The sequence below is a fragment of the Halyomorpha halys genome, unplaced genomic scaffold (genome assembly GCF_000696795.3).
Source record: "Halyomorpha halys isolate HHAL.00 unplaced genomic scaffold, Hhal_1.1 Scaffold664.1, whole genome shotgun sequence".
NCBI lineage: Eukaryota > Metazoa > Arthropoda > Insecta > Hemiptera > Pentatomidae > Halyomorpha > Halyomorpha halys.
Window position 1 is genome coordinate 966,295 of NW_027115162.1, and position 13,482 is coordinate 979,776.

The 13,482-nt window shown below is 29.7% G+C and overlaps 2 protein-coding genes across 3 annotated transcripts in view; one reads left to right on the forward strand and one right to left on the reverse strand.

The window, feature by feature from the left end:
* Positions 1 to 2,256, reverse strand: part of LOC106685144 (calcineurin-binding protein cabin-1) — a 38,043-nt gene extending 35,787 nt beyond the window's left edge. The window contains exons 1-3 of the mRNA XM_014427675.2: positions 1,816 to 2,256; positions 1,626 to 1,739; positions 11 to 145 (exon numbers count right to left, since the gene is read on the reverse strand). Of these exons, the coding sequence (XP_014283161.1) occupies positions 11 to 145; positions 1,626 to 1,739; positions 1,816 to 1,905 (339 nt within the window). The 5' untranslated portion in view covers positions 1,906 to 2,256. The remainder of the gene's footprint in view (positions 1 to 10; positions 146 to 1,625; positions 1,740 to 1,815) is intronic.
* A 2,171-nt stretch (positions 2,257 to 4,427) lies between these two features.
* The window catches only part of rho-7 (rhomboid family intramembrane serine protease rho-7), a 15,501-nt gene continuing 6,446 nt past the window's right edge, over positions 4,428 to 13,482 (forward strand). For both annotated transcript variants that reach the window (XM_014427683.3, XM_014427682.3), the window contains exons 1-8: positions 4,428 to 4,649; positions 4,719 to 4,917; positions 7,940 to 8,044; positions 9,564 to 9,717; positions 9,799 to 9,894; positions 10,243 to 10,367; positions 10,817 to 10,918; positions 11,681 to 11,778. In XM_014427683.3, the coding sequence (XP_014283169.1) occupies positions 4,600 to 4,649; positions 4,719 to 4,917; positions 7,940 to 8,044; positions 9,564 to 9,717; positions 9,799 to 9,894; positions 10,243 to 10,367; positions 10,817 to 10,918; positions 11,681 to 11,778 (929 nt within the window). In that variant the 5' untranslated portion in view covers positions 4,428 to 4,599. The remainder of the gene's footprint in view (positions 4,650 to 4,718; positions 4,918 to 7,939; positions 8,045 to 9,563; positions 9,718 to 9,798; positions 9,895 to 10,242; positions 10,368 to 10,816; positions 10,919 to 11,680; positions 11,779 to 13,482) is intronic.

The following is a 13,482-nucleotide window of genomic DNA, read 5'->3' on the forward strand; positions in this document are numbered from 1 at the left end:
AGAGACATACCTTTATATAAAACTTTAAGGCTTTCTCTATCTTCTTTTGTTGAGCAAGACAATGACCAAGATTCAATGTAATGCAGTATTTCAAATGAACAAGAGAGCTTTGAACACTTCCAGATCCAGACACCTTCCCAGTTATCTGCAAAAAATAATTTTAAAAACAACAATTAAATAATAGTATGCAGGGAGTACGCAGATAATTATATTTTATAAATATATAGGTCCAGGAGAGATTGGCATCCATTAAGCTTTTTCAGTGACTTTTTATAAACTTGATTAACACACTCAGCATGCCAAAAACTATACAAAGCCTTCGAGTTATTAGACGAAAAATTTTCAATGATTCAGAAATTCAGCATTTATGAAGGGTATTTAAATGGACTGACTTAAACCCAAGAGAAAATCTTTGGAATGAACTTACTACGCATGCTAGAAAAAGATACCTGAGCTCTCCACTTCCAATGATATGGATATGGTATGATTTCAATGGTATCGAACCCAATAGAGGTAGAGTAAAAGCTCTGAGATTTTAAGAGGGAAAACCAACCATTAGTTCTCTGGACCATAGCCGTTTCAATAAAAAAACAGGATTATCAAAATGAGCTGAACTAGATAGGATTCTGGCGCTATAAATAGGATTAGAAACTATTCAAATGTATAAAGATTTGAAAGATGATTGAGGAACATTAATAAAAGGTATTATGAGGTTGTTGTTGGTAGTATAACATAGAGCATTGACTAATGATAAGCACCAGCCATTTAACCAAGACTATGAATTAGAATATTGATGTTCAAATATTTCAACACTTCCCCTACTTTCAATGCATAGGGCAAGAGGTTTAATAATAAATTTGCTCAGAAGCTGCTTTTTATCACTTAAACTGTAATAGTTTATTAAATTTACCTAAGTCTAGGTTTAACTCTTATATCTATACATTCCTGTCTACATTAACTGTTTAGTAAATATAATCCTGTCTAGAATCTACAGCAGAGTATGTCAAAGTCAGTATGTAATCTGTATATATACTATGTATTATCATATATTTGTAATTGTAATTATATATAAATAAAGAGGATTTGAAAATTAAAAAACCAGAAGTGTATGATACACAAATCCCTTTAATGTAACAAAATTTAATCTGTCACTTGTTATATTAATGATTAAGTTATAACTAGATAAGGAAGTAGTCTAGGTGTGATAAGGAAAACCGTTTTGAAGAGACACGGTTCATAGGAAAATTGAAAAGGTTCCCTTATCAGATAAGGAGGATCAACAACCACCCCTGAAAATAAGAAAACATGCCTTTATTAGAAAAATAACAAACACCATAGAATAATCAGAAAATTAACAGATATGATACCATAATCTTATCAGAAAATTGAGTTCTGTAAAAACATAACCATGCAGCATTAATATTAACATATTATTATATTACTATTAACACTAAAATTAACATGAAGCATTAAATAATAGTTAAAAGATGAAATTTAAAAAAGGAACAGAAACTGATTTAAAATGTAGTATATTTCATGATTAACTTTTGTCACTACAAAAGTAATTCAATCTTAACTTTTTAATTGTTTACCATACATTGAACACTTTTTACGATCCAAATTACCTGAGCAATTATGTCGTTCTTTAAAAGTTCCCTCAATAATTTCTCGGTCTGTTCCCATTCTCCTTTCTGTTCAAGTTGCAGAGCTATCTGGTACTGTGCTATTGCTTTTTGTTCCTTAGAATAAATTAATAAATTAAAAGTCCATTTGGTATAAATTAAATGTGTTGTCAGTTGAAAAATAAATAAATACCAAAGCTTCTTTGGTCACTGCAGGAGTATCACTAGTGTCACTTTCTTCAGATGTGTCAGAATTTAAAGCTTTGAATCTGGAAGGAAGCATGGCTAATAATATTACCAATAATGACAAGGCTTAGCCGTAGAGCTGATATTATCGTATAGAAAATTTTTTGATAATCTTGTCATATGCCATCAACCTTCATTCGAAATTGACAACATTAAGAAATAACATGTTCAAATAAACAAACCATTCTTTTCAATCTAAGCGGTTTCTGTATATCGATGTATCGAGTAAGATAATGGATTAGATAGATAAATAGAACAACCGAAGAGTGCTTTTGCGAGTAATGAGTTCGTATTTCATGAATTCGTACTCCACCATACAGTTAAATTGTTTCTGTTGTCTCAAATAACATTTATTGGGAGCTGCTATTTAACGATTTTTCTCCACAGGGATTTTATTATCAGTCAGCGGGAAGCCTCAAAGGTGAAGGACATTATGTTAATTTAAAATCATGAGAGATAGTTGAGCGTGGATGACTTATACGAGGAGAAGATGGTTGGAGGGTGCAGTCAAAAATAAAAAAACTTGTTATATGGCATCAACCCTTATTCGAAATTGACAACTTTAAGAAATAACATATTCGTATAAACAAACCATTCTTTTCAATCTAAAAACGTTTGACCGTACCCCAGCCATCTTCTCTTCATATATGTTTCTGGTTAATAACAATACAGTTTCGCAAAGGGGGTGAAGCTGCTTCAATCATATCAATATAATTTCAGAAATAGAGTATTCACATGTTTATTTATAGATAGTAACAAGCTATTGTTTTCTTGGAAACATTTCCCAGAATAGGAATAGAGGTGGCAACTCTAAAGGTTACCACTCTATTCTGACCAAAGTTAGAAAATCGAGATTAAAAATTTATGTAAGGAATTTTATTCATTGAAACATTTTGTTAACTTACCAACGCGCAAAACACACGTATATTTTGAAATCAACCAACCCAATTGGGGCTAAAGTTGAAGCAAATGTCTAGCGTTAAAATGGTGGAGTATAAATTTTATTAAATTCCATCTATGGTTATGGATTCACCCAATCCTTAGTATCCACTGAGTCAGTAGAATGCTGGCATTAGTACATTTATTCCCTATTTCTAGGAGCCTTGTGTCATTATCATTCAATTAGTCATACATATAACTGTAGATAAATAAAATATAAGAGAAAACCTATTTTCACAAAATATTAAATTATAGCCGCAATGGAAAGACCTTTTGTGAAATTGGTGAAAAATATATTAAAGTTTGACTCTTACGATACTGTAGCAATAATAGAAGCCGTTCTCCAAAGAAATTCTTTGCTACATTAAATTTGCTGGTGATCCGTTAATTTCAGGTGTCCTAGACCTTCCTGAGGTGAAGTGCATTTGGCTTTTTCCACTCATGGTAAGGACGTAACGTAATATAATACATGTTAAGGACTTACTACAGCAGGGAATATGAAAGGTTTCCATAACTTAGACCCATCTAGACATGATGTTTCAATGATAAAAGACCATCAATTTGAGGTTCAAAAGAATCAAGTTTACGTTTCACTCCCTGTACTTTAGACCTAACTTCTTTAAGAGAGGAAGTGGAAAACTTCTGAAACGTGAACCTGGCGTTTCTTGATAAATTATTGCCAGACCTGGAAGTATTATATACATCAAAAATAGGTTTGACCAAATGAGTACACATTTAAGAGAGAAAATTTAACCATTTCAATAAAGAATGTTGGCATGTTAACAAGGTTTTCGTGCAAATCATATTTTACTTCTTAAACCAAAATAATAAATTTATATTCCCCTTCACATTTGAAAATCCCATGTCATGTCCAATTACCCATGTGAAAACTAAGTACTAATGAATTGGTTTCATTCTCAGTAGTATAGAATCGAATGATTCAATACTTCGATATCTACTAGTGCTAAAAAGTTGTTCAGTGAACGATTCCGAATCGAAAATCTAAATCTCTAAATTTTAACTATTACTATCAGTAAAAAAAAAAAAAATGTAGAACCATGCCCACTACCAATGTGTCTGATAGTAACAGTGTTATAGTTGATAGTACAATTGATGTTAGTGTCACGTTAACTTGTAAGTGAGCTGTTGCAACATATCAACCATGTCAATTGTAATGACGATAGACGGGAAAACATTGCATTTATATATTTGCTAATGATATCCCTTATTGGCCTCAAAAATAACCCTACCTCGTCTTTCTTTTATGCTCTAAAGTTCAAATAATTCGCCTCGGGCCTCAAAACTAAATCCTATACGAGTCTCAGAAACAAATCCATCCAAGGGCCAAAATTAGATATTTTTCTATCCAGTAATGGATATCATTAGCAAATTTATAAAGGCAATGTTTTCCCGTCTATCGTCTTTACAATTGACATGCTTGATATGTTGCAACAGCTCACTTAAAAGTTAACGTGACACTAACATCAATTGTACTATCAACTATAACACTGTAACTATCAGACACATTGGTAGTGGGCATGGTCCTACATTTTTTTTTTTTACTGTTAGTAATAGTTAAAATTTAGAGATTTAGATTTTCGATTCGGAATCGTTCACTGAACAACTTTTTAGCACTAGTAGATATCGAAGTATTGAATCAATCGATTCTATACTACTGAGAATGAAACCAATTCATTAGTACTTAGTTTTGACATGGGTAATTGGACATGACATGGGATTTTCAAATGTGAAGGGGAATATAAATTTATTATTTTGGTTTAAGAAGTAAAATATGATTTACACGAAAACCTTGTTAACATGCCAACATTCTTTATTGAAATGGTTAAATTTTCTCTCTTAAATGTGTACTCATTTGGTCAAACCTATTTTTGATGTATATAATACTTCCAGGTCTGGCAATAATTTATCAAGAAACGCCAGGTTCACGTTTCAGAAGTTTTCCACCTCCTCTCTTAAAGAAGTTAGGTCTAAAGTACAGGGAGTGAAACGTAAACTTGATTCTTTTGAACCTCAAATTGATGGTCTTATCATTGAAACATCATGTCTAGATGGGTCTAAGTTATGGAAACCTTTCATATTCACTGCTGTAGTAAGTCCTTGTGTTATATTCTAAGAATTAGTAAAGATAATTGATTGGTAAATAGGGAACTTAATATTTTAATCCATAAAGTAGTTAGTACTTTTTTTCTCCCATTTATTTTGTTCAATGGTGTTTAATTCTAGATTTTAAGCTAATGCTTGCCTATTTGCATATAGTCAATATATATTATACTCACCTAATATATTGATAAGTATCTATCTGCATACTTATCAATATATTAAATTTGTAATCATATTTGAACTTAAAGTTTTTTGGAGAAACTTGTTATAACTTGAAGATGTTATTGCATTGTTATTTTCCTCATCCAGAATAATATTTAAGATTATTGGGTGAACAATTATATTGAATACATTCTGCACAATTATTCAAAGCAGTGACTATTTTTGTCTGACTTCAAAATTTATTTATTAACATTCTGTTTTAATAATAAGTAATTCAATCATTATTGCCGGCAATTATTTTATTTTTCACAACTCCGGTAGCAAAAGTATAATCAATTTTTTGTCAAGTTATTTAAAGAATGATGTAATTTTTCACAATTTAATTTAATACATAAGGTTATAATTATTTTGGGGTTAGTATAATCCAGTGAATAAGTCACAGGTCTTGACTTCTGGGCTCAGGTTTAAGCCTGGTAGTGGCATAACTAATTAATTTGTCTATGGTTGATTGGGAAAGCCTCCTGTGGTGCATCCAGTGTATTTGTAACATATCTGATCCATTAATGTTTTGTGAAGTAAAAAGCAGTTTAATCTCTGTTCTGGCCAGATCAACAGCTTTCAAAGTAAAATCTCAGTTTTTTTCATTTCAAAAAGGATGAAGTTATGCTTTTGTCTACTGTAAATAATGAAATAAACAATTTTATTTTTTGGGTGATGTTTAAGTGAGGAGTTAACCTCAAAGAGAACTGCTAAACTGAACTCCAGGCCTAATAAGGTGCTATTGCAGCTTATATTTTGTTTTCAGTATTCATATTATATATACTGGTGGACACAAATAATCCACCTTGACATTTGTTTAAGGAATTCAGAGCTGGGGAAAAAATAAAATAGGTATAGTTGAAACTAATACCTAAAATTGCCATAGATACAACTCTTATTAATGAATGAACCATTGATAAATAAATATTGTATCCATGGCAATTTTTGCCCATCTCTGAAGGTATCTATAGTAATTTAATCACATAATTTTATAGGAATTTAATTGTCAGATTTTAGCAAATAAATCAGCATTGTTAACAATAAATTTATTCATGGAAATTTTTATTTACAATTTAATTTATCATTTTATTTTAAAACTTACACAATTTCAGTTAATCTTAACTTTGTACGGTGGACGAAATTAACAAACTCCTACCATATGTTATCTTCCTTTTCAAGCCAATTTCAACTTTTCAAATGATCTAAAAACAAGATATTCGAGAATTGGGTGCAAACTAAGTAGAGATCAAAGTAACTTATTTTAGTACTTCTTCATATGTATTTAAACGTTCGTGAGCACAAAAACTGGAACAAAAGGAATGATCTACTCGGTTGTATCTCAAAGACCGATCTTTTATTTATTTAAAACCGCACTTGGTAGTAAGATTTCAAGCTGATTCAAGAATCAACAGCCCTGATGAAGGCTAGAAATTGTGGCCGAAATGTTGGCACGATTAAATAAGTTACTTCAACTTATTTGTGTTATATTTTATTATTCATTTCTCCCCCCCCCCCCAAACCTCTCTAAATACAGAAAAACATTAAATTAATTGTTTGCATTACGTATGGTTACATAATTCAAATTGGTTATTATCTTTTTCTACTATTGGTACTTTGGTGTTTTGATGTATCCGTTCCATGTGGATTTGATTAGAAAATATTTGGAGGTGAGACTGATCTTTCATTGTGTTCGGTACCTCTATATATACATCTTCAATCAGAGGTATGTTAAAGTATATCAATAGCCACAAATTGGACTCTTCTAGATCAATTTACATATAAGATAATTTATTTATAATTCTTACCAAAACATCTGAATTTAGCCAAAATATACTCGAGTAATAAAGATTTCAATTTTATCTTGGAATATGTGCCAACAAATTTACACTCTAGGGCAAGTAAGAAATTTTTTGGGGGAGGGGAGGGAGAGAGGTTTTTTTTTTTTTTATATAGAGTGCTATATCAGAATATATATATTCTTTTCTTAATCTGCTTAATTTGTATATATTTTTTTTTTTAATTCAATGGTCAATTTTTGTGAACTTTAATGTTCTGTACATATTTTTACTTCACTTTTCTTTTATTTTTTAATTAATTAAACCGCTATAACTGCTCATAAAATAACACAGGTTTGGAAGAATAAATAATTGGAATTTTTTTTTCTACTGGAGAGAGTGAATTGGTTTGCACATTTTCCTAAATCATCTTGAAACCTTTATTATTCTTATTTACTTAGACCAAATTCATATATTTTCAGCCCATTTAATAGAGAAGTTTTCTCTCATTCTAATGATACCAAGAGTACATATACTGGATTTGAACACAATTAAAAGAAACTCAAATATATTTAAACTATTTATAAATGCATTTTCTTATATCTGAAATTCAAATTGACCCCAAAAGTCCTATTTGTTTTATTTTAATGTCTTTTTGAATAAAAATTTGAAGTTGTTAGGTTAATTACCCCTTGATATTGTTTATTTTTGTGTTATAAAGCTGGAGTTACTATCATGAATTGAAAAACATCTGTACATATATGATGCAAGAAAATGGAGATCATGTTTGAGTTCATCACATCTAAAATAATGTAGATCAGCTAAAACTATCAATGTAGATCTGTGTAATTTAGATTAGTTAGGGAATATTTTAGTTTAATTTACTGATAAATTCTTTATTCAAAATCGTCTGAATAATTTTTTTCTCCCTTTATGATTTACCACATATCAATTTTATAATTTTATTTTCATCCATTCTTTTGTATTTCAACTTTTAACTGAGTAATTGAACATAAATTACTATGTTGATTTCAGTTCAGTACGACAAGCCTTGCTACTGCTGCAATTTGGGAGTTCGAAAGCATACATAGGAAAAGAAGACAATTGAAGGACTGGTTTCACCATTCAAGAAGAAAATATGTAGGTAACTTATTTTATTTTACTTCATTTTTTGTGATAATTTTGTAAATACAAAGTAAAGTTTATCCAATGAATAGTGTTTTTTTTAATCAATGTTTTCTCCTCGAGGAACAGTTCTCACTATTTCAGCTAATTGTGGCTGTATTCTTAGTCCTTGTCCTATTTTTTTGTTGATTCATTATAATTGAAATTTTTGTCCTCATTTGGCAACAATTTTCTCTGTGAATTCGAGAGAGTGGGTAGTTTTATTAATTGCTATGTGAAAGTATTTATAGAGAATGTAAAGTCTTTCCAAAAAGGTTAAAGGTCTTATCCATTCTTAATATTTTTTTTTCTCTTTAGCAAGTAGCCCTCTTTTGCAAGATAGCCCTGTAGAGCAAGTAGCCCTCTGTAGCAAACCCTATATATTATCTTTCTGCCGATATTATTCCCTGATGTATGTACTGGATGAGAGCATTCACATATGGCTATAAAAACTTAGCAATGGTTTTTCTATTAGCTGATTTTAGAACTTCTGCAGAGTAATATGCTTAAAGATAAACAATCCCTGTAGTAATAATCAATCCTCTGCTTCCAATGGAGCAAAGACCCATTAGAAATTCTCACCAGTGACCTTTATCAGTTACCAAAATTGTCACCTCCCTCATCTCCAATCCCTTCCACATGTTCAATACCTGAGTGTAGTATAACAATGTGGATGATACAGTAGTTAGCTGTTGTTATGATCCTTATTTTTAAATCATTTTCATTAATTTTTGACTTGTGATATTATGTAAAACTGATGTTTTGGATTTACATGCTATGATTCAGTTGATTATCAATAAGTTGAACGTTGAATATTAATATTAATTAACTGGGTTGATGTTGATAGTTTATCTTCTTGATGTGGATAGTAACAGTTTATCACAATAGCAGGTTATTAACATTTTACTTCAAAGAAGCTTTAGTATTTTATGATATGTAATGTCATTGTTTGTTATTCAATTAGGTCTAAATATCTGTTATTAAATAATGTTTTATTTTATTTTTATTAATGTATTTAAGTTCGGAAAATTATAAATGAGAAACATAAATCATTTACTTCTCTTATTTATGAAATTTACAATTAGTTTGTAAATCAACCCTAATTCTGTACAAGTTTTTTGTTTTGCATAAAAAAACAAATTGAAATTGTCTTAAACTTCAGGCAGTGTTAAATAATAAGATTTATACTCTGTATGATGTTAATATAATCTTTCTAATAATTTTTTTAAGTAATGATATTTTAATTAACTCAAATCATATTATTTTCCCTTGCCTATGTTTTAATTCTTAAAGAAACTTATGCAGTTTTCAACTTTCAATTTTATTTCCTGTTTTGTATAATATATTTCTTTATATATGTTTTGTTTTCTTAAAGAAACTTATTCAGTTTTCAACTTTTAATTTTATTTCCTAATTTGTTTTGTTCTAATGCTTTTATTTTGTGTTCTTCCAAAAATGGATGATTTATTTTTATTTTATTTTTTTTTATTTACAGAGAAATGATATTAATAAATGGTGGAACAGTCTTACTGAAGGTGAGAAAATATTTGCACCAATATGTTTTATTAATATTCTCGTATTTTTGTTATGGAAGATACCATCATTTCACCCTGTGATGGTCAAGTATTTTTGCTCAAATCCAGGAGGAAGTATGTAACAATTCTTTCTTATTTAACTATGTGCATAATTGATATCATTATATAATTTATTTTCGCTTTTTTTTTTTTTAGAAAATATCTGTTGGCCTATGGTTCTTTCTACATTTAGCCATTATTCGGCAATGCATATATTTGCCAACATGTATGTTCTACACAGTTTTTCATCAGGTAATTACCTCATTGTAAAATTAATTAGTAATAATAAAATAATTACATAAGTGTTATAATATTTTCAAATCTGTTTTACTATCATATCATTAATGATTTAATTATCCAAAATCAGGAAAAGGATTATATATTTGTTTAGCCTCCCATCACTGATAGAATTTGATTTTTAAACTCTTGAATGAGGAAGTATTTATTGCTGATTTTGATCAATCCATGAGTGCATGATAAAAACTAATCAGTAAAAATAATTGTCTGTTGATTCTTTTTTTATGTTGAACCAAATTAATTCATTTGATATTTTTAGTTAATTGATTTGTTTTAATATTCCTAATTTTTTTTATTTTTAAGGTTGTGTTTCCAACATGGGTAAAGAACAATTTCTTGGATTTTATTTAGCCGCTGGTGCAATAGCTTCCTTTGCCAGTTATGTACATAAAGTTCTAATTAACAGGCCTGGATTATCTCTTGGTGCAGTTCGTATTTAAGATTTATATTATATTAGCTAAACAAAAGAGTATCAAACTCGTAGTACTTCTCAATAGAAATAATTTTGTATAGTAATAGTCGCTTACATATTAATATTAAGTACTAGTTTTTTCTTCTAATGTACAAAATAAAATTATAAATTTTTGAGTGTTTGAGTTCTTCATTAATTTGAAATATGAATAATTTTGTGTCATTTATTGCTAACTTGTAATAGCTGGAATTTACAAAAGGCATTTGATATCAGTTGGTCAAGATTGAAAAACAGCATAATTTTTTTTTCAGGATATATTATAATATTTGCAATCATAAGAAAGGTAGATTATGCAGTTAGATAGCTTAAAGATTACTCCATTATTATAAGTGCTAATACATCACTTTCAATGTAAAAATTATTTTAAAAATCTTAATTAATGTATTTCTTCCCTTGAATTCTTAGAGTGGAGCCATAATGGGGGTGTTAGGATATTGTTGTACGAGGTTTCCTGATCTAGAGCTGAATATAATTTTCTTACCATTCTTTGTTTTCAAAGCAAGTGCTGTAAGTATATTTTAAGTTATCAGTATTATTTAATATTAGACAGCCAAGTCGTAGTCTGTACATCCTAATCTAAATCAGCTTTATCCTAATTATGAGAGATAGTTGACCGTGGATGACGTATGAGGAGAAGATAATTCTAACATTATTATTGGTGTTTTCAAAATTTTTTTTTCTATTCATTTCTTATTGTATACTTTACTTATATTTTGCCTCTTTATCAATTATTATTGTTACATATATTTTCTTCCTCTCAATTTTCTTTTTCTTTCCATATTTCAATTTTTAAATTATTAATAACTAATATGTTCATACTTCTTTGCATTATATAAATTCATTTTTATTTCATTTCCTTAATTATGTTATTTTACCCACTTTTTCAATTACCTATGTATTTATTTTATTTCCCGCTTCTCTCATCACTTCATTTTATTAATTCTATTTTTTAAAATTATTCATTTTATGTTATTCTGTTTATACTTTCTTTTTTTCTATACTTACTGTGGTTATCTTGTTCTGTTCTTAGTCCTGAAGAAGGCTAGAAACTCTAGCCGAAATGTTGTACAATTAAATAGGTTACACCAGCTTATTTGTGTTTCACTTTGACCGCATCCACAACCATCTTCTCCTCGTACAGCTTTATCCTACTTTCTTCTTTCTCTCTTTTGTCAGCCTTTAATTTATTCACTATTCAATGAGTCAAGTATCATTCACTATCTTTATTTCTAAGATTTCAACCACATTCATTATTTTTTTATTTTCTAGGCTATTAAATTTATAATGGGAATAGATGCATTGGGTATTCTACTTGGATGGAGGTTTTTTGATCATGCAGCGCATTTGGGAGGAGCTTTGTTTGGTGTGTAAGTATCTTCACGTAACATTGGAAAGTTCAGAAGTATCAGTTATTATTATTAATTGTTCATTATTCATTGTTTGTAAAAAGTTATATCACAAAAAACATTTTTTTCTTTACTTACAGAGATTAGTTATGATAATCTGTTAATTAAAAACTAATATTTAAGTTTTTTGTGGTTTAGAATCTATAATGATTACTAATAATGTTTGATCTTTTCATTATTATATATTACAATAATTATTATTTTATTTTTTTGGGGGGAAAGAGGGATTTAAGACCTGCTAGTATCCCAAATAAGGCAAGAAAAGGGTTTATAAATTTATAATGAGGTGTAGATAGTTGGTCAACTATCTACACCTCATTTAAAATCATTAATCTACGGTCGTAGATTAATGATTGGAGAAGTTTGTCGGGGGGTGTGGTCAGCAAAGAACAACATAAATAAACAAAACAATAATTATTTATTTTATGCCGAAGTTTCGACCTTAGTTTCAGGTCTTCATCAGGGCTATAAAACAAAAGAGATAACAACAACATTTAGAGAAACATAAAACTGAAAAGGAATAGAATACAAACAAATTTGGAATTATACAAAATATTGAATTGAATAGTAAAAACATGTTTTTAATTGTTTGATAATCGTGGAATTAGATGGTAGTAGATTGAAAACAGTGAAAGATGAAATATAATATCATGTAGGTAAGAAGATATGTATAATATAAGATATGCAAGTAGTGTCTAAAAAACTGAAAAAACAAATATTGAATCTACAAATTGAACAATATGACAGAAAATGAAATATAGTGAGTGACTTATATCTGAATTACAGTGTGAGTATTAACTTATATACCTATACAGTGGAACCCCGTTAAAACGACCTGTTTGGGACTTGGGGTGAGGTCGGCCCCATGAAAAGGTCGGATTAAGCGGAGTCTGTTACGCTGGGGAATTAGACTTAGGCATGTTCAAGGGTGAATGAAAAATACATAAAAATTTGAATACAAAACTAATTTATTTAGTATATATAAATGAAACAGAAAAATTAAACATTTTAATACATACATGGGTATGTATGTAAACAAAATATATACAATGAAAAAAAACACATTTACGATGACTAATATGTACATAATGCGTGTATAGATTTTAAAATTACCAAAAACTATCGATTTTTGTTTGTTTAACACAAGAGCGCCTTTTCATGGAGGCATAATCCCTCCATTTTTTCCAAAAAATGATATCAACTGGTTTTGTGACGGTTTGTTGTTCAGCATATCGAAGAGCTGTCTCGAAAGCGTCGACTGCCTCTGAATGGTTGATTTTTCGGCTGCAGGCTGGAGTGTCCGCATTGTCCTCATCATCGTCGTCTTCTTCATTTTCTACAGCTGAAACCGTTTGGATAAGTTCATCATCAGTCAGAGCCTTATATGCTGGTTCACCGCTGTTTAGCCATTCCTCAATCTCACGTTGGTCAGGTGTTTCAACGGAAGAGCTACTGTTTAAATATTCCCAATCGTGCATGAACTGAACTACGGAATGCTCATTCTCTTGAACCTCCGCGGTTTGATCGTCATTGATGTTCGGGCAGAGTTTTTTCCAAGATTTTTCCAATGTTGATGGCGGAAGCTCTTCCCAAGCTGCAGCTAACATATAAATTACATCTTTAATGTTAATATATTTTACAGCTTCCATGAGACTAAAACCTGTT